This window comes from Lagopus leucura, unplaced genomic scaffold, assembly GCF_019238085.1.
Source record: "Lagopus leucura isolate 7727_CA_CO unplaced genomic scaffold, USGS_WTPT01 Super-Scaffold_100014, whole genome shotgun sequence".
Lineage (NCBI taxonomy): Eukaryota > Metazoa > Chordata > Aves > Galliformes > Phasianidae > Lagopus > Lagopus leucura.
Window position 1 is genome coordinate 1,277,711 of NW_024962268.1, and position 19,903 is coordinate 1,297,613.

A 19,903-nucleotide genomic window follows, 5' to 3' on the forward strand; every position below is an offset into this window, starting at 1 on the left:
TGCCACCCTTCCCTCCCCTTCTCCCCCCTCCCCACCCCCCCGGTGTTCCTCAGCTGCCTTCTGCTGTGAGGAGCCAGGTTCAGAGGAACCACCAAAGCCATCAGAACAAGCCACACTTGTGTCATGTTGGCACGGACCAATAACAGGACAGCAAAAAGCACAGCAGCAGCATCACTGCTGCTTCACATGGCTGCATGGGTCTCTGGGCATAGAAGAATGCAGCTCAGAAAGAAAAAGAGAGGTACCCAGCACTCTCCAGCAGAGCTCAGGTTCTTACAGCCAGGAAGGGTGACCCAATACAGCTAACCACAGCCTCACCTACACCAGAACACTTCCTCAAGAAAACCTGTTTCATTTTGGGAAATGTTACCACCTCTCAGGTGAGACATCAGGGTTTAGGGTTGGGATCCGTGTACCACAGGAAACATGCGTGTCAAACAGCTAAGGGAACATTTTGGGTTGCAGATGGACCTGACTTGTGCCAGCAGATCTGCTTACCCCAAGGAAGTTTCAGCTGCTGGTGTCTGACACCTCTGTCCTCAATCTGCTCACACATTGGAAGAATGAAAGAGGCATCTGAAATACAAACTTATGATTTACATTTAATTGTCAGGTGTCCTTTTCCAGCACAGCTCTAACGAAGAATCTGCATTCAGAAATGATTCTGAAGCTGACAAGGCAAGCCTGCAGGAACATTTTAAGTCTAACAGGGTGCCTTCTTCTAACTCATACTTTAGCTGTATTACATGCTGGGTTTTATACACAGGTAGGAGCTTTGGGACTGCAGCAGCCTGGTAGTGGGGGCGGGCTGCAAGAGCATCTGATCTGGAAGTCTTTACACTACCAGTGAAACTCAGAAAGCACTCCCAGTATTCACCACAGCACCCAAGAAGTCATTCTCTGTTTTCCTAAGCATGGAAAAGTACAATTGCAATGGGGATGGGATGATTATCACCATGTACATCTTTCTGCTATTTTGCAGAGGTTGCCAAGGGTAAGAAAGAATAAAGAACATGCTCTGAACCAGTCTTCAGGTTTCTCTTCCAGTCTCAACACCACTGTTACAAACACAGCTTCCCAGAGCAAAATACATGGATAGCAGTCAGAGGCAGCAAATGAAATAGGAATGATGATTGTAACGCGCAATACAAAGCTGCAAGGAGTGAACTGCACAAAACCTAAATTGCAAAATAATCAATTATTCTATTCTTGACTTGTACTACTACTTCCCTTTAGACCACAGTCTTCTATAAGCTGGGACAACACATATGTACAAGTACATATGCACACACATTACTGCACCTCAATACATAGCATCTGTAACAGCAGCACAAGATAATGGTGGAATATCAAAGCTGACCACCCTGAATGGCTCCCATGATGCTTAAATAAGATGCCTCCTTGAGATGTTTAAGTGCCTTTTTTAGAGAACTGCCAATTGTTCCACCTCAAAACCAGAAACTTTTAAGGTGCTTAAGACAAATCATTTCCCAAACATGTTTTAGGTTCGTCTTGACTAGAATTATGATCAAACCTATCCCATTACTTGCAAAAGATACGTAAGATTTTATGTCAGAACACAATGCAAAAAAAGCTTTGAATAAATCCTGAAAAATTATCATTACAAATTACTCATAAGCTGTAGACATTGCATCTGTTAGGGGAACCAGAACTTTCCTCAAGTTGTCCACTTTGCAGTTCTAACTGAACTCCTCATTATTAAGAGGAACATTATTAGCTTAACTCTTTTAGCTTAACTCTTGCCATCCAGCCACAATGCACAAAACCCTGGACAAGATTCATAACCACACACTGTACATACAGAGCCTTCAAGACACCCTGAGTGTTCTGCACTTCTTCCTTTTTGAAGGTGCGTGGGCAAGTTCAGGTGGATCAAACAGCCCGAAGATGCCTGGAACTCCCACCATGCCCTCTTAGCCAATTCCATTAGCTAAATGAGTAGGAAAAAAGCCTCCTCCTCCATGACCTACCACTACAATAGGTACTGACACCACAAGAAAATTTGCAACTGTCCTCAATTAACTAATGCTTTGGCAACTAAAAGCACAGCCGGCTGCTATTTCTGACAGCTTTGCGTCATTTACAAGAGATACTCCTCATTTAGAAGTTTTCATTTCACTGTTAGCATCCATTATTTAGACGCAGAAGGCACCACAGAAACTGAGCCCACAGGCACTAGCAGGAGCTCACAAGACCATGAAAACTGCCTAAAATACAAGCATCTGAGTGACGTGGATGGCTCACCCCACAAAGAAACCATTTACTGTAGGAGAAATACATCCACTGCTAGTCCTGCCCATGGAAGCACCATGCAGAAGCCTGCTGAAGTGCCACCCACATGACCCATGCTCTGTTTTCAACATAAGGACCAAGCTTTGCCCTTATATCTCCAGCGACATTCTTAAGAAAGACACGAAGTCAAAGGAAAGCTGGTGTATGCAGCTTTAAGAACTCTTTAGGCTGGAATGCTACAGAAGCCATCAACAAATTAGCCACAGCAATCATCAGCAATTTAAAGGCAGTATTGGGTTTGCCACTGGAAAATCATCCACTCTAATGGTGTTATTTTCCTCTGGTTGGAGCTCCAACAATAGGAAAGCAAGAGGCACCCTGGGAGGGCAGGGGCCATCCTCACTGACCTGCAATGCCCCTGGAAACCCAGCTCCAGTCTAAAGACACACCTGAACAACATGTCAGGGCTTCCTTCTGCAGCCTGTTACTGTTCCAGGATTCAGCCTTTCTGAAATGCACATTACATCCACATCAGCCTCCTCTCACTGACATGCTTTCCCTTCCACACAACGCACACACATCTCTGGATCAGGTCCAGTCCACCCAACAGAAGACTGGAAATCAATGAGTACCACATCTGATGTTTGCAATTAGCAAATGGTCACAGTCCCCTTTCTTGGCCAGACAATGTTCAAGTTTGTCAACCATGCCGGAAGGGCCACAGCATTAATTAAATGTTTGAGAGCTCCCTCCCTTTAACAAAAAGCACGGTGCCGCTGACCTTAGCAAGAAAACTGAACATTGCCTGGCTTTATGCAAAGCCCAGGGCCGGAGAAGTCACAGGACAGTCAGTGTATGCACGGAGGCTCGCAGTTATGCCTGAATAAGTTCTTAAGCATACTGCCTATGGAGTTCTAGGAACAGATGGTCTTCGTTACAGAAAGGATGAGACACTTTTCAAACACATCGTGAAGACTTTGAGCGCTTTTCGAGATCCGCGAAAAGCAGCCTAAAGTTGAGTCACGTTCATAAGCCCCCAAACCTCCCACAACCACCGCGAGAAAAGTAAAATCACCGCTTTACTTCCAAAGCGCCCACGGACCGGACCCGCACCGGAGCGGCCACCCCACCCCGCGCCCCTCCGCTCCGCCGCTTGCCGAGCCGCACAGAAGCGATGCACCCACCGCCCGGAGGTCGCCGCGAAACCGCCATCAGCGCGCTCGGCGAAGAGCTCCGAGCTCGAACCCGCGCCGTGCAGAGAGGCGGGGAAGCAGCGCGCGCGGTGCCCGACGCAGCAGCAAGGTGCAGCTCCGCGCATCATCCGGCCGAAAGCAGCGCACAGAGGAACCCCGCGGCGCGGCGCAACGCGCCACGTACCGGTGCCCGCGGACCCGCGCGGACGGAACCGCCGTGACCCGCGGAGCACGCACCGCCGGACAGCGCCTGCCTGCCCCACCTCCCGGCCCTGCCCCGAGGAGTGAAGGGGCGGGGAGGACGGGACACCTCCCGCCCCCATCCCTCCGCCGCTCACCTGCGGGCTCCGCGCCCGGGGGCCCCGCCGCTAGGGCGGGCGCTGCCGCCCGGCCCCGCCGCCGGCACGGAGCGCTCCGACCGCCTCTTTGTACCCGCCGGCGGCCGCACTGCGGCTGCGCGCTGCCCAAACGGGCGCCGCGCGGCCGCCACCCCCCCCGGCAGCCCCCGGCCGCCGCGGCACCTCCAAGGATGTCCGCGTCGGAGCGGTTCTGCGAGTGCGCTGCTGGGCCGGGTCAGATGACGGAAGGGGGGTTCCTACCTCCGTCCTGCAGCCGGGGTCACTCGCCACTGGGGTGCGGGCAAAGCGCGGTGTGTTAGGAAGTGACTGTGATAGCCAGTGATAGGGCAAGGAGGAGGTGGCTTTAAACTAAGAGAAGAGAAATTCAGATTAGATGTTAGAGAGAAAGTCTTTACTCGCAGGGTGGTGAGGCTCTGGCACTGCTGTCCAGAGAAGCTGTGGTGCCCCATCCCTGGAGGTGCTCAAGCCTGGGTTGGATGGGGCCCTGGGGTTCTGAGCTGATGGCAGGGGGTTGGAACTGTGAGATCCTTTACGTCCCTTCCAGCCCAAACCATTCTGTGATTCTATGAAAACCTGCTCAGCGGCTCAGAGCAGTGTTTTTAAGCTGCTGCCTTGATCTGTACTAGCCAGAACAGGCTGTCCCTACGGCCTTTTCAGCTATAAAAGGGTACAGTCCCAGTCCTACAAGACTGATTTTTGGCTTAACTACTTGGGCGTTCAGTATGGATTGGTGCACAGAGGATGCCTACACTCTGTGATTTGTGGTGATCCACACACTGTGGTGCTCTCCATGCTCCTTGCAGCCTTCCCTGTGCTGTTCTGTTGCCTCCCAGTCCTTCCTTCCCACGTCCCTCCCTTATCCCTCTGCTTTCCTTCTGCTCTTCTCCAGGTAATTCTCCTTAAAACCTGCCTATTTCTAGATGTTTTTGTTTTTGCAGACTTGATGCCTAAAGCTCATGAATGGAGATCAGCAAGGATATTTTCCATGAGTACTGATCCCAAAACACAGCAAGGAGGACATTTAGGAAGTTTTGAAATGTCTCTGTTTTTCCCAGTGGAGCACACTCAGGTAGGAGCAGACAACAAATTACATTTTTTTCTTGTTCCATCAAAAGCTGACACAGTGATATTTCCATCCACATCATTTCCAGTACTTCTTCTGAAACATTCAAAGCCATTAAAACATTTCAGAGATTAAACCATGCCAAATATTTCTGTAAGCAAAGCTGTTATCACGTTGCTATGAACTCTTGCTCAAAACCCCCAAGCTTTTATTAAAAAAAAAAAAAAGAAAAGGCACTTCAAAATATTAAAAGCACATATTTTTAGAAATACTTGCAGCCTGAATCTGTGGCCAGAGCCTGTGGCACCTGAAATGCTAGTGATTATTAATTCTGACAGTGCTAATTTTCTATCCAAAGGCATTTTCTTTATGGCTGAGCTAACAATGAGAATGATGAAAGAAATAGTTAAGACAGCAGTGAGCACCACTCACCATTACACGCAGCGTTGGCCAAAAAGAAATTACACTCAAGCCAGCAAGCAGCTCCTTAGCATCAGCTCATTCGTCCAGATAGTTGAGTAAGGACCATGTTGTACCAGAAACTGTACAAACACGGAATGAAAGCACTCAGAGCACAGCAATGAGCAGAGCAAGCAGACAGGGCCCTTTCTACTTCTCCCACTTAATCCTTTCTTTCAGAGGTTGCCAGCTCTTGGCAGTTTAAACAAGTGAGTTTAAATAAAGAAGTCAATTGTTGGTTACCTGTGTAAAAGTGACAGCAGAACCCTCAGTGCAGCTGTGCAGTGCACTTTTTCCTTTCTCAGTGCAATTAAACTCACCAGGCCTTTGTTCACCCATCAGCACCTGGGGGCTGTCTGTCCTGCCTGGAGAAGAGAATGCTCCAAGAAGACCTGGTAGTGGCCTTTCAGCATATAGAGGGAGGCTATAGGAAGGAAGGGGACAGACTCTTTAGCAGGGACTGTTGTGACAGGACAAGGGGAAGTGGTTTCAAACTAAAAGATTTTCAGATTGGATATTAGGAAGAAGATTTTTTTACACTGAAGGACACTGGAGGAGGGTGGCTAGAGAGGTGGTGGAAGCCTGTCCCTGGAGACACTCAGGGTCTGGCTGGATGGGACGCTGAGCACCTGATTGAGCTGCAGGTGTCCCTGCTCATTGCAGGGGTGCTGGATTAGGTGTCCTTAAAGAGTCTTTTCCTACTCAAACAATTTTATGACTCTCTGAAATGTTGCATGTGCTTTCACAGACCTCTGTAAGCTATTGGGATGTGCATTATGCAGGTAAAGTCTATGCATGTGCATGCAGGAAAGGCTGGAATCACCTTGTCCAAGGTAATTTCCAGTGTACTGAGCAGGGGCTGTGGCCCTGCATCAAAGTGTGCAAAGCACTGGGATTAGAGTTCCTGTCTGCTGCTGTATGCTGCAGCATTTTTGCTCAGCCACTGCCACCCGGCAGCACAAGATGCCCCACATCCCCCAGGTGAGTCACCTCCACCTGCAGTGGGTGTCCGTGGCTCCGCAGCAGCAATTGCTTAGCAGGACAGTGATGGAAAAAGCTGATGGGAACATTTTGCACCCCAAAGCTGTGCAGCAGTAAGCAGCACACAAACACTCGGGACTTGCATTGCTCACATCGCTTGCCTGTCAGCCCAAAGTGAGATGAAACACTGCAGCATGTGGCTGCATTTCCATCATCAGCATTCCCAGCACTGGAGGGTATGCGTTGCCATTTGTCACATGTTGTCTCGGATCTCACCATTAGGCCCGCGGATATCTGAGGCTCAGCAGTGCTCTCGATTTGTGCGTGAATGCACAGGAATGCAACTCCAGAAATCATTTACCAGATGAAATGTAGCACTTGCCTTCCCCCTCCCCCCCCCGTCTTTAAAGGAGCACTGTCTAAATACTCTCCAGGCTTTGACCAGGGCTGGTAAGGTAGAGGAAAAATCACCATCATTTTGCCTTCTAGATTTAATCTACCTTTTATCCCTGGACTGTTTCAAAGGATGATTGCTTCTCCAGAGCTGCCAGACCTTTGTTTTACTTCTAAGCTGGGTAAAAAGGCTATTGTAGTTTCAGCTGAATCAGTGGCATTGTGCAACTTTATTACCACACTTGGTCCCCACCAGTAGCTTTACTTGGACTTGACATCTGTCACGAGCTGCCTGGCACCTCAAGCAGGCACAGGGTGATTTCTGCAACAGGTACATGCATAGAGCAGCTCAGCTCTCAGACTAGACAGAGGAAACATGCTACAGAATAGAAGTCATCAAAGGTCTGCTAGGACAGCTGTGCTGGAGTGGATGAGTGAGTCCATGAGCAGGAGGATTGGGGTGGGTTCACAGGATACCAGCAGAAGGCATTTCACAGCCCCCAGCAGAGAACTTGAAAACCGCAGTGAAAGAGAAAAGCGAGAGCTGTATTGTGCTATAAGAGGAAAGGAGGAGAGAAAAAAATGTCAGCAATTTCTTCCAGAGCCAAGAGTTTGTTGAACAAACTCCCAAAGTTAAACTCAGCTAGAGCAATCCCAAATTCGTGCATGTACCCCCCAGGGAATGGCGAGGTCAGGAAACTAATGATCCGAGCATTCTTTTACCTAATGGAGGAGTTCCTCCCCTCTTGGAGTGAAGGCAGATACTCATCTGGGTTTGGCTCACAGCAGGAGATAGAGCCTGAGGGTCACTTTGGAGGATCCCTGCATTTCACATGCAAGGCACATGCAATTTTCTTTATATCTTTGCACACTGCAAACTCTCAAAATGTGCTTGTTGGCAGATTTGGGTTAGTATGGGCTGCTCTTTGTCATGGACTTTGTGTAAGCGTCACTTTTCAGTGACAGATTTCACTAAGTTCATTAGGTTTTAACTTAGCAGAGTTGTGCTTCAGTTGTACTTCATGGGGCTTTTTGCCTTTTTTTTTTTTTAAGGAAACAAACGAGAACTGTGATTAGGATATTTAGGGCCTTGACTGGAAAAGTTCAAGGGAAGAAAACTTGGCATCGTGATGAGAAGGGCGGTTCAGTTGATCTCTTCCCTGCTTTTCTCTGATTAATTTAACAACTCGAGCCCATCTGGTGGTTATTAAGTGATGCCTCTCAAGGTCTCACCTTAACAGATGATGTAGTTGGAGAATAGAACGAGTTCTTCCTTCCCACTTTGCATCTGCTGCCCTTGGAACACAAGCCTTGAAGATCAGTCTGTGATTTATAGCATTAGATTTGGTTGTGGGATCTCCCTAATAACTGATATCCGGTTCTGGAGAATCTGAAACTGACCACTGCACAAGGAGGAAACAGGATGAGCTGATCTGCATGCCAGGTCTAATAAAGCTATATTTATGTTCTGAAAAACTCCTGACTATAAGTGGAAGCACCTCCTGGCAACAAAACCTGGTGCAGTCAGTGAGTACAGATTCCTCTGTAAACCAAAGTGACCTATTGCTTCATTTTTTACAGCCAGGGGCCTCATTTGGGATGCAGCTGTTATTGTATAGAAACAGACACCCTCTTGCCATGTCAGACCATCCTAAAACAGACAAGGAATCCCTGTTTTCAACACATGGCGTGCTTCTGGTTCCATCTCTGAATGCACTTTGGTGTTTTAATCCATGCAATGGCAGCTCAATTAGAAATGTTCTATGCATATAGAGCCCTGCAGAGGATTCAAAAATCAGATAATCCTCAAAGCATTTCTAGATTTCTTCCTGTTCCTGCAGACAGTGCTATAATAGTTCTGGTTCGTTTCTGAAGTGAGGGCAATTTTCCAGTCCTATTTAACACAGTAGTTAATGATTAGGGTGATGGCAGAAGGTACCCTCAGCCTGTTTACAGATGACACAAAACAGGGAGGAAGGGCTGATAGGCCAAAGGCTGCGTAGCTATCCTGAGGGCCCTCAGCTGTCTGCAAAAGTTTGCTGACGTGAACCTTGAGAAGTTCAACCAGGAGAAGCGTGGAGTCCTGCACCTGGCACCTGGACATGCTAGGGGAATCCAGCTGTGGAACAGGTCTGAAGAACAGGGCTGGGGGTCCTAGTGGACACCAAGTTGAAGTATGAGCCTGCAATCTGTTCTTGCTGCTAAGGAGCATAGTGGTATATTGGGCTGCATTTGGCGAAGAATTAGCAGTGAGTTGAGGGAGATGCTCCTTCCACTCTGAGCAGTGCTGGTGAGGTCAAACCTGGAGTGCTGTGTCCAGTTCTGGGCTCCCAGCACAGGAGACAGTTGGACATACTGGAGAGAGTCCAGCAGAGAGGGACCGAGATGATGAAGGGACTGGAGCATCACTTTCATAAAGGAGAGGCTGAAAGAGCTGGGACTGTTTAACTTATAGAAAATTGGGTTCCGGGGGATCTTACCAATGACCATCAATGTCTGAGGGGAGAGTGCAAAGTGTTTGGAGCCAGGCTTTGTTCAGTGGTGCCCAGTGCCAGGGCAAGAGGGAAAGGGCACAAACTGGAACACAGGAGGTTCACACTGAACATCAGGCAGCACTTTTATGCTGCATCGATGACTGAACCCTGGCACAGGCTGCCCAGAGCCTGTGGGGTCTCCTCCCTGGAGATCTTCAGAAGCTGCCTGGACGTGGCCCTCAGCACCCTGCTCTGGGTGTCCCTGCTTGAGTAAGGGTTTGGCCAGAGAGACACAGAGGCCCGATAGCCTCAGCCACTCTATGATTCTCTGATTCCACCGTACTTCCAGCGCTGGCATTGCACAGCTTCCTTGGCAGCACATGTTGATGTGTCTGGCTCTGCTATGAAGTCTATTCAGTGCTCTCCTGCACACGTGTGAACCTCAGTGAACCTGACTGCAGATCCTTGCTGCACTTGCCTGTCCTTCCCAACCCTGATGTGGGTTCACTGAGGTCAGATACAGCACTGGGCCAAGGGGTCGGCAGCATCATTGCGGGCAGAGATGGGAACTGTTTGAAAACAGGCAGCTGAGGTTAAACAGAGGATTAAACATACACCAGTTCTGCAGCTGCAAATACCACCTGCTGAATGCTTTCCCTTAGCGGGCTGTGGGAACGCTCAGTGGTGCAGCGAGGTGCAACTGCCTTTCAGGGAAGATGGCCTCCATGGGTGATGTCCTGTGGTGCCACGTTCAGTGCCCTGTGATGGTGCCTGCAGTGGGGGTGGGGTTGTAACCTGCATTGGTCAGTGAGTACAGCAGTATATCGGTGCTGGAAGAAACAGAAGGACTTTCTGCCTTTGCCCTCTCTTCCTTCTGATTGGTTTGTAAGCTGCTGTGTGTGTGAGAAACAGCGCAACCTGAATCTCCAGGTGGATTTCCCAACCCTGTGCAGGGAGAGGGGGCCCAGCAGCAATGAAGCACCCATAGCCAGACTGGTGCTGCCAGTTGTGCCAGAGCAGTGCTCAGAGGGGCGGGATGTGAGGGCAACTGTGGGTGCACTCAGGCTTCCTCATTGCTCTGGATGTTATGTCCACGCTGGCACATGCTGCCAGTATATTCTCTGCTTTAAACATTTCATGGTGTGTCACCTCAGCCAGTCTTTGAGCAGAGCTGAAGCAGATGCTCAGGAGAGGATAAAATTACAGCATGTATAAGAAGACACTGCTGTTGTTATACACCCAGAGTCTTCTGGGATGCTGCAGAGCAAAGGCTTTCCCAGCTGGGCTGCACCTTCACTGCAGAGTCTAACTTCTCTCACTGTACCGTTTTTCTATAGAATTATCCAATTACTTTTTGATCCTATGTTTAAATTTTGGAATTCAGGCCATCTTGGGATAAGGAGGTCCCAAACCTATTTAGAAGTTGTAGTCCAGTGTTGCATGAAAAGAAAAAAGAAAAAAAAAAAAAAAAAGGAATATTAAAAAAAAATCATTTTATCTTTTCCTCCTTTTTTAATCCTCTGAATAGTTTTTGCCTGACAGCTTCCATGAAAGTACACCAACCATGCATTTGGTGCTGTGTGCTCCAGTCTGGGAAGTGAGAGCATGCAGCACTCCAGCCTGCTCATAACTCCACTTCCATCATGCTCTCTGCAGCGTGCTGGATCTTAGGCTTTTGTTCTCCCATCACTGTATTTCATATGGATGGTTTTCTGTGTAGTCAGTGGTTGAGGCCTGTTACATCAGCAGACCTCTTTGAAATCTCTTAGACCCTGGTGGCCCAATGTTGATTGTATCAGCAATGCTAAGCAGAATTCATGAAGACCCTTTGGGAATGGGAGCTTGTGCAGGCACTCACATTTGGAAAATCAGAAATGTAGACTAGGAAATAATCCTCTTGTCCAGCTGTTTCACAGATGTTTGCTAAATAGCTCAAAACATGCTTCTCTAGCTGAAATTCCTTCTCTCTCTGGTTATTAGAATTTCACCTGCTTTGTGATCTGGATTTCAATGCTAGGCATTCAGTGCATGCTTGTGTAACACTACAAATACAGGCAAATACATAAGAGCCTTATTTCAGTAAAAATGAATAGTTCCAAAAGAATTACTAGATCCATATTTTCTCTATACAATAAAATTGATTCACAGCACAGAAAAGCAATTTTATAGCCCATGCTGAGATCACTTATTTGTGACTTCTGTGTTTAATACATTTCATATAGTTCATGTCTCAAGAGTAACGTACAAACCACGTTTCATTTGCAAAGAGAGGACATGGGCTACAAACTGAGGGCTAGAGCGGACAGCTGGCTGAGCTCAGCTCCTAAAATGTGAGCAAACAGGCCTTTAGGACTTCAGATGATTATCCAGAGGATTGTTACAACTCAAGGAGGCCAATGGCACGGGATCACACAACATGGAACATGTCCTTACTTCTACAGAACCCATAGGATTTTCTGTGTTTTGTTTTGCTTTGTTTATTTCAGAACATGAGCATTACACAATAAAGACAGTGCAAACTGTGACTCTGCTGTGGCCTCACTCAATGAGTTCTAAAGTCTTAAGAGCTCTTGTTGCGTACCAACATCCTTATCCCCATCTGCAAAATAGCAGTAATATCTCCTTACTTCAGAGAAGTGCTGTAAAGATTATTTAGTAACATATTTGTCCAGGGCTCAGATAATTCTAAGCATTAGGCATCATAAATTATGTGCTGATTTCTCCAAAGATGCAGTAAAGCCTGAGTACATTGTAGGAAATTCTCATTGTGTGCTGTTGTAGTTGACTTTGAAAAAGGTTATTTAAATAATGGCATTACAAAATAAAAATCACAAAAATTACATAGCTTAGCGCCTTCTATTTAAACTATTACTTGTTAGCTTTGCTAAACATGACATTAATTATTAAGAAATCCAACTGTGTGTCAAGTAGCTGTCTCTACATTTAAACATTTTTTAAAAATCTGTAAAAATAATTCCTTGCTGCTACTTCCTACTTTTTGAGCTTTGGTGAGAGAATGTGTATAGAACTCTCTGCAGTTAAAGACTGTGATGGAAACTGTCGACAGAAACTCCCAAGGGAATTTTTCCTACCTAAACCTCCAGCTCAGTGGACACTGAGCAGGTACCTATGTCCCCTGCCATTAAGAAAGCATTTAAGCATGTGATTAACTTGCAGAATGTGCTTTCCCGCCAAGTGAGCAAGGATAAATGCTGTCTTGGAAAAGGAAAGTATATAGACATCATTCCTCAGCACTCAGTAGACATCTTGTCTGGATTCATGTAACGCCTCAGCCAACCCTCACGGAGTTCTGAGTCTGTCAGTGGTGACTGCTGTCATGCCACTGACCCTTCCAATGGCATCCATCCTTGGCATTACATGACTATTTTACTACAAATGCAAAAGCATCTAAAAAGCAACCCCTCTCTTCCAAGCCCTCATGATTTACAGATGATTTGGAGTCTGAGATCACATGTAAATGCTTTTCTGTATGCTGTCCAGAAAGCACACATGCTGTTCTGTACGAGGAGATTTATTATTTCACTGGTGTTGAATGCTTCTGGCTTGTGGCACAAAGCTCTTCCTTGGCAGAAGCAGCTAGTCCTTAGGTGCTCTGTGAAGTCTGGGCATCATACTTCCTGAAACTCTGGTTACGAAATGATTCCCTGCAATTAAATGAATCCACAAATAAAGTCTGCAAATGAACAAATATCTAGGAAATACCTGCCACTGAAAAGGAGCAGCTGACAAATCACCATCTGAAACATCTTATGTGTGGGGAGATCAGAGGCTTATTCCTTCTTCCCCTCTCTCCCCACTCTGGACACAGTGGCTTTGTGAAGAGGCATACATTCGTAAGTAAAGAGAAGAATTAAAAACTCTTATGTCACACTTAAGGCATTGAAATGGATTATGTTATGGAAAGGATCACTGACTTCATGCTGGCTAACATCACACAGTGCCACGTGTTCAAAATAAACACATACATGTTCTGTCTAGCTTCAGATGCCTAAGAAATGGCAAGATAATTCAATTCACTCTTTATTAGGTCAAATGGAAAGTCTTCTTGTTTTGCATTATAATGCATAATGGAGCTGCTTGAGAGACAGAATTCATACCATATTCAGCTCCAGTAGAAGTCAGCAGACTTTTTTCATCAAGGATGAATTTAGCAGTCTGCATTATGGCCTGTTTTTTTGCTATGTTTCAAAACCTACTGGTAGAACGGCCTTTCTTCCTTTAAGAAGAGGCATATTTTTATATAGCTGCAAGAGGAAGCCCTGCCCTAGCCATACCTTGTGCTGTTGACTTTCACTACAGGTTTGTACAGCTCTGGGATCTTTCTCTCAATCATGGGCCTGAGGTTCTCCTTTAGCTTCCCGTAGTTCTTTTTGAGTTCTTGCTGATATTCCCGCTGGTCAGCAGTAATAAGGTGCTTGTTTTTATTCACTGCTTCACCACACCTAGACAGAAAGAAAGAGAAGAAGGCACAATATGTATTACCTAATTCTGCTCAACTCATTAACTGCGTGTTAGATAACCTGAATGGACAAGACAACAGCTCCTCTGGGCTCTGGAAACTTGTCAACACCAAAGTCATGGTGAACTAGTAAAGAACCTCTGCGTTGTCCAAGTGCACAAGGTGGTATTCTTAAAGACAACAGAAATTCATGAGGGAGCTAGTATATAAAATACATTAATGTAGTATATAAGCTCTCAGAAAGTAATGTATCCCGTTTATTTCCATGGAAACTACCACAGATACAAAGAGCACAATAACACTGATAGAGCAAGTTCTCAGCTACAAAACACTCTTTTTTAGTACAGTCACCAGCATTAGCTGTGTACTTTCACCAGTGATGAACAAAAGCCTCGCATGCCATGCTTGTAAAAACCTGCACCAGCGCAGATGGTCGCTGCCACCACAGCTGAAACGCACCACACACTGCCTCACTGTGCTGACATCCACTGTTTGGTCTCCATAAACATTCTGTAAGTGTTGATGAATCTCAGTGGGTTCCAATTTTTTTTTTTAGCATGGAAGAATTCAGTGCCACACCTTTGCTTCATATGCATTTCTGTGTCAGATATCATCTTGTTAGTGTTCCCTTCTGCTGACAGCTGTCATGTGGCAAGAGAATGTAATGAAATATTGGTGGGAAGGTTCAACCTCTACTGCCATACCACCATCTGCCTCTGTTGTGGTGGGCCAACATCATAACACAGGCATTACTTTGGAGTAGCCCTCATACATATTAATATATAAAACAAAAATACCATGTAATGAAATCAAGGCATTAGTCTCGTGTTAAATCTCTGTGAAATATCAAAAGAGAAAATGAATGCTGAATCTTATTTTTCCACATAATTCTTTTGAAGTCTCAAGATTTACTCTTATTTGGGAGGCAAAATCCTGCAAAGCTCTGTTTACAAAGCAGAGATGGTAAGCCTGGACCAACGACCCTGAAGTATGAGATGCCTAGATTTGTGGTACTAGCTTGTAAAATTAATTACACTCTCATATTACTGTCTCATTATTGCCATTACTGAAATTATCAATGCCATTCCACATTTAAATGTGGTTTTACTAACCTCATTATAAACTCTTTGAAGCACAACCTCAGTTTGTTGTGATGTCGATAAAGTTTGGGGTCTTCTGGAATTTCAGCCAGGAACACTTGCGCTACCTCTAGTGGTCCCTTACAGGAACAACAAAAGAAAATGTCAGAAAAAACTGAAAACAGACCACATGCTTGATCATTTTGTGCATGAAATTAGAGAAGAAAAGATAACTATGCACAGACACCATAACAGGATGTTTTTCCTTTCTTTTCTCTTAATTTACCTTTGGCAAACAATTTTTGCACATTGTATTTTATCCTTACTTGATTTTACTTATCCTCCAGCCGCACAAAGAAGAGAAAGAATTAATTCTACTCTTCAGAGGAGAGCTAGGTAGATGTACTGCCAAAGCCCATGTGTGGCATTACTCCATCTCAAGGGAGTCAGATAAAACCAGGGCGAAAAGAGGCCACTCTTTTGAAAACTTACAACATGTTACTTCACTCTGGGGGCTTCCACTGACCAAGAATCTGGAGAAACCAAGAAGAGTTAGGCTTTCAGCAAAGAATCCAACTCTGTGAAAAGGTGGATAAATGCCAACTTTTCTCTCAGATTTGTCTTCATTTTGTCCTTTTTTGGGGGAAGCCTTTTTTTTTTTAAGATCATCTTTGTGGTTTTTTTGGGGGGTGGGGGGTGAGGTGAGGGGACGGCACTCTTCTCTTTGGCTTCATGAAGTTCTGCAAATTGTGAATTTATAATGATTGCAGGCAGAGTTATCATTCTTGCTCCCTGAGGATGCATCTGGATTGCACAGAATAGCTGAGATGGCTAGCATGCTAGAAACAGAAAATCTTTGGATGAAATCACAAGGTTTATATGATTATCTGCACATACAACCAAGATGGCATTTCATCAAGCACCATCACCAAAAGAAACACTCCTATGTCTGCTTGACTTCACTTCTACTTGGCACACCCACATAACAAACCTGATGGAGGAGCTGTGTTAATTGAGAATTGCTTCAGCAACAGGAAAGAAAAAAAAGAAAAAAGTCTACCAAACAGACAGAATAAAAGGACTAGGTATCAAAGGATGAAGTTTAAATTGGCATTGTGACTAAATGTGTCTGACTAGATGTACCTCTCCCTGTGCAAGAGATGAGTGCAAAAAAAAAGCATGAGCAGAAAAGTATGCAGAAAATCATCATCTGGCTTATTTGGATTCCTTACCTGATTTACAGTGGCTCCAACTGAGCCCTGCAAAACCATTTGTAGCATTTTGGCATCTGGTGGCTCTTGGTTCGTAGCTGCAGTTAGTTCTTGTGTTTTTTTCCGCATATCTTCAATAGCAACTTCAATTGGTGTCAAAATAAACTATTGGAAGTGGAAGAAGAAACGATTCATTACCTGAACCACCTGCACAATTGGCCTGTTCTAAATCTGGCATTAAAAATATGACTGCCCGTGTGATTAGAGTAGATGTGAACCCTGGAAAGACTGTCTTGATAAATGCCACATCTGATTCAGAGCTTATTGGCATCTTATCGCTTGCAAGAGCAGGATTTGGATGAGATTCTCCATTTGCATATACTCACTATTATTCTAAGTTGCTGACTTGATGTCTGAAAGAGTTTTTCATTTTCTACTATAATAAAGGTTCTGTGTTTCTATTGCAGCTTTAAGCCCAATTTAGTTCTTCGACTGTATGTTATCAGCTGGAAGTACATCCATAAATGGAGCTCGATGTATTATTCCGCACAGCATATGAGAAGTCAAAAGAATTTAAATGTTCTGCCTTTTCTTCTCCACAGTAAGTGGAGTATCCATCTTAAATTTCCTACCCATTCTATGCCATTCCTATTTATGAGAGTAATGTCTGAAAAATTCAGCTTTTTTTTTTTCCTGTCTACCACAGAATTTCAAAACCTTCCCCCCCCAGACTCCTTCAACCACTGAGAAAATAGATTTGTCCTCAAAACCCAATTACCTCTTCTTTTTGGATGATATTTATTCTAGTTTTGATGTAGGGGAAAGCATGCATTGTGGTCAAAATGGTGTTCCTCTTGTATTGCTCACTAAGTTCTCCTCTAGGGCGCCCATCCATGGTGAAAGGCGTAGTGTACATGAAGCGACAGAGGTTGAAGTTCTTTTCAAAGTAAGTTACCCTGTCTTTCATCTCATATTCATCAAAATATGGCTCCACAAAAGTAATCTGTATGTATGCCTGAGAGAAAAGGGAAGAACCATTACAGTACTTCACAGTGAAAGAAGTGTAAAGGAATGGTACATACAATAATTCTCACTTAGCCAAGCATGGTCTGGAAGAACGCTGAGCTACAAATCCTTTTCTTCTTCACAGCTGACAAAACTTACCTCTGGAGAGGGTGCAACATATCTCTGGGGGATCAGAGCATCTAATTTCCACTCACAGTAACCAGCTACCATGGCATAGGCTATAATCCACCTTAATGTTTCAGTATAAAATCTTCAAGGGGATCCCTCTCCTCTGTGATGAAGCACTCAACTCTGTAAGTAGTGCTTTCCTTACCTTATTGGGATCCAGCTTTCTTTTGTCAACAGGAGCAGAGTCTTTAATGACTTCCACACTATCTTCCCCAAAGCACTGGCCATAAAATCCCTGGAAAGGAAACAGAATTATTCCAGAGTGTTTTTAGTCCTTAATACAGTGCTATTAACTTGTATGCCTCTAAAAGAAAGGAGCAACTATGATGATTTCTGAGTTCTGTATGGTAAATATGCTTCATGAAACATAGCTGGCCAGGCTTTACCTTACTGACAAAGCTCAGTTTGAGTTACTCACAAAAAAAATCAAAGTTCCAGCTAAACAGAGAAGAAGAAAACATTGCAGTTCCATCAAAAAGCTGAAAAGGTACCAAAGCAAGTATCAGACGCGCTCAGATCAAATCCAATATACTACAAACTGTGGTACTGAGGTCCTCACTTTCATCACTCTGCTGTAAAAAAGGGCTACAACTGGAAGAGAAAAGACATACACAAAAGAAATAATCTATGGTAAAAACTATGTTTTGTGATTGGGTTTTATATAATAGTAATGCTATTAGAACTCTGTGCGTTCTTTAGAAAGGATGATGTAACATAAGAGATAATATTATCACCATCTTTTTTTTCTTTACCTCTAATCTGTGAGAAATCTCAGGAAGTTTGGTAATTGCAGGCTCCTTGTAAACAAATTCCTGTTCATCTAAGTCACCAAACTTGGATCCATAGAAACCAACACGGAAGTAAGTTCCAAACATTCTCTTTTGTCCCTAATAGATACAGAAAAAGAGGAAAATCATAATTACCTGTTTTTCGATGTCAACAGAGTATCAATTGGATGCCCTTTTCCCCCTTTTCATACTAATTTTACATCTTCCCACATTTCAGAGGCATATTTAGGTTTATATGTCTTCAGTGCCAGTGAATTAGAAGCATTAAAGAAAAAATACAGCTTAAGAGGACATTTGACTGCCACCTAACTTAAGATTTAGACTGACCATGACATGACTTTTACAAAACAGCATTCATAATTTCTTTAAATTCCGTTCTATTTAACAAAATTCAATCCTGCAAGGAACAAAAGTTGGTAAGAACATGTAACTGACTAGGTTCAGTGTGTAAAACAGTTCTGGAGAAAAATAACTACAGGAGCAGCTTGAGAACTGAGAAGTCAGTTTTTTCTTTCCTCTGTTTTATAACTAAAAATACTAAGTAGTGGACACGAAAGTTGTTTATCTTAAATACATGTGGTCAGGTTGAATAAAGTCTCCTTTTCCTAAATTTGTCCTATTCAGCTGTTTGTTTAACTCTAAAACAATTTCATATTTACTTCTTTTTCTGGCATGGAGAATAGAGCTTCGCTATAGAGCACGCTCTATAGGTAGGACAAAGCAAATGGAAGCTTCTGTTAGAAAAAGAAAACTGACCTATTTCTCACAAGTCTTCATTTCACTATCATTAATCATAACCAAATACTGCAGCCTAGCAACATGTGTTGCTGGTGGTGCCTTGCCTCACAAGTACCTTATTAATAATGCTGTCAAAGGCCTTCTGTAGCTTGCTATGTGTCAAGGTAAGCTTCCTGAAGTCTCGATGTGCTTCCAGTATGGGGATGACAATTTTGTACACTTCATTCACAGTTTCATACAACCCTCCCTTGGTGGAAAAAAAAAAAAAAGAAAAAAAAAAGAGAGAGAAGAAAAAACACAGAAAACAAGAAATGAATTCTCATGATCTCTGATAAGAAACTGGATCTCTATTTATAGCCTGTCTGAAAAGGGGATTTATGAGACTCATCTTTCAATCTATTCTGTCACTTGTTTTAGCCTTCTAAAATCTGTAAACTGCAAAAGAGAGTTCTGAAAGTAGCTGTGAAGAAAAAAGCTGTATTTAATTTGGATCTCTGCTCTGTTGGGCACTCAGCACAAAATTCCCATGTAAAGCACATGGTTTCTCATCAGGGACCTGAAGAGTTAGAAACCCAGGTGAGAAGAAGGGAATGGATTTGTTCTGCACATATGGTTTTACTGAGAGGAGAACACAACAAAACCTGCATCTGGACAAACCAAAAGAAATGGCTTGGCAAAACGTCTTTCAAAAAGCAAGCAATGGCTAACCCTATCAAGTTGGGCTGGAGGTGACTAAGCATAGCAGTAGTTCTCTGCCCCATTTGCTTGCCTGTTGATCTACTGAGGTTATAGACAAGAAGCTGTGAGGACTGCCAGATGCCCACTTACCTTGGGTGAAACTGTCTGCAATGGGGCAGATCCATGGAGCCTGGCTAAGCACTAAACCTTCACTTTCTCCTGTGCAGGAAAACCAACTGGCACAACCCCTCTACATCTCCCCATGCTTTTGCTCTCACTCACCGTGTTGAAGAGTTCTGCTGCTTGTTCTAGTAAACCTACAAGGCCACTTTCTGAGAAGTACCTCCCAGAACATATACCATCTTCATCCGGAGACAAAACATCATCTGAAACAGCAGATTCCTCCAGCACATTGGATGAAATGTTCTAAAATACATCAGAGCAGAGAAATCAGGAACCTAGACCAACAGACTACAGTCAAGATCCAGGCAGAAAAGTTTCAACATACTTAAATGACAGAAAGAAGAATGAGATGAAGTGCAGCCAGAGGGAACACAGTT

At 44.4% G+C, this 19,903-nt stretch overlaps 2 protein-coding genes across 2 annotated transcripts in view; both read right to left on the bottom strand.

The window, feature by feature from the left end:
- Positions 1-3,839, bottom strand: part of KANK1 (KN motif and ankyrin repeat domains 1) — a 115,913-nt gene extending 112,074 nt beyond the window's left edge. The window contains exon 1 of the mRNA XM_042875176.1: positions 3,785-3,839. The gene's annotated coding sequence lies outside the window, so the exon portion shown is untranslated. The remainder of the gene's footprint in view (positions 1-3,784) is intronic.
- Positions 3,840-11,336: 7,497 nt separating this feature from the next.
- DOCK8 (dedicator of cytokinesis 8) overlaps positions 11,337-19,903 on the bottom strand; it is an 83,685-nt gene continuing 75,118 nt past the window's right edge. The window contains exons 40-48 of the mRNA XM_042875290.1: positions 19,626-19,769; positions 18,781-18,912; positions 17,892-18,026; positions 17,285-17,374; positions 16,724-16,960; positions 15,967-16,110; positions 14,768-14,874; positions 13,471-13,638; positions 11,337-12,840 (exon numbers count right to left, since the gene is read on the bottom strand). Coding sequence (XP_042731224.1) covers positions 12,780-12,840; positions 13,471-13,638; positions 14,768-14,874; positions 15,967-16,110; positions 16,724-16,960; positions 17,285-17,374; positions 17,892-18,026; positions 18,781-18,912; positions 19,626-19,769 — 1,218 coding nt within the window. The 3' untranslated portion in view covers positions 11,337-12,779. The remainder of the gene's footprint in view (positions 12,841-13,470; positions 13,639-14,767; positions 14,875-15,966; positions 16,111-16,723; positions 16,961-17,284; positions 17,375-17,891; positions 18,027-18,780; positions 18,913-19,625; positions 19,770-19,903) is intronic.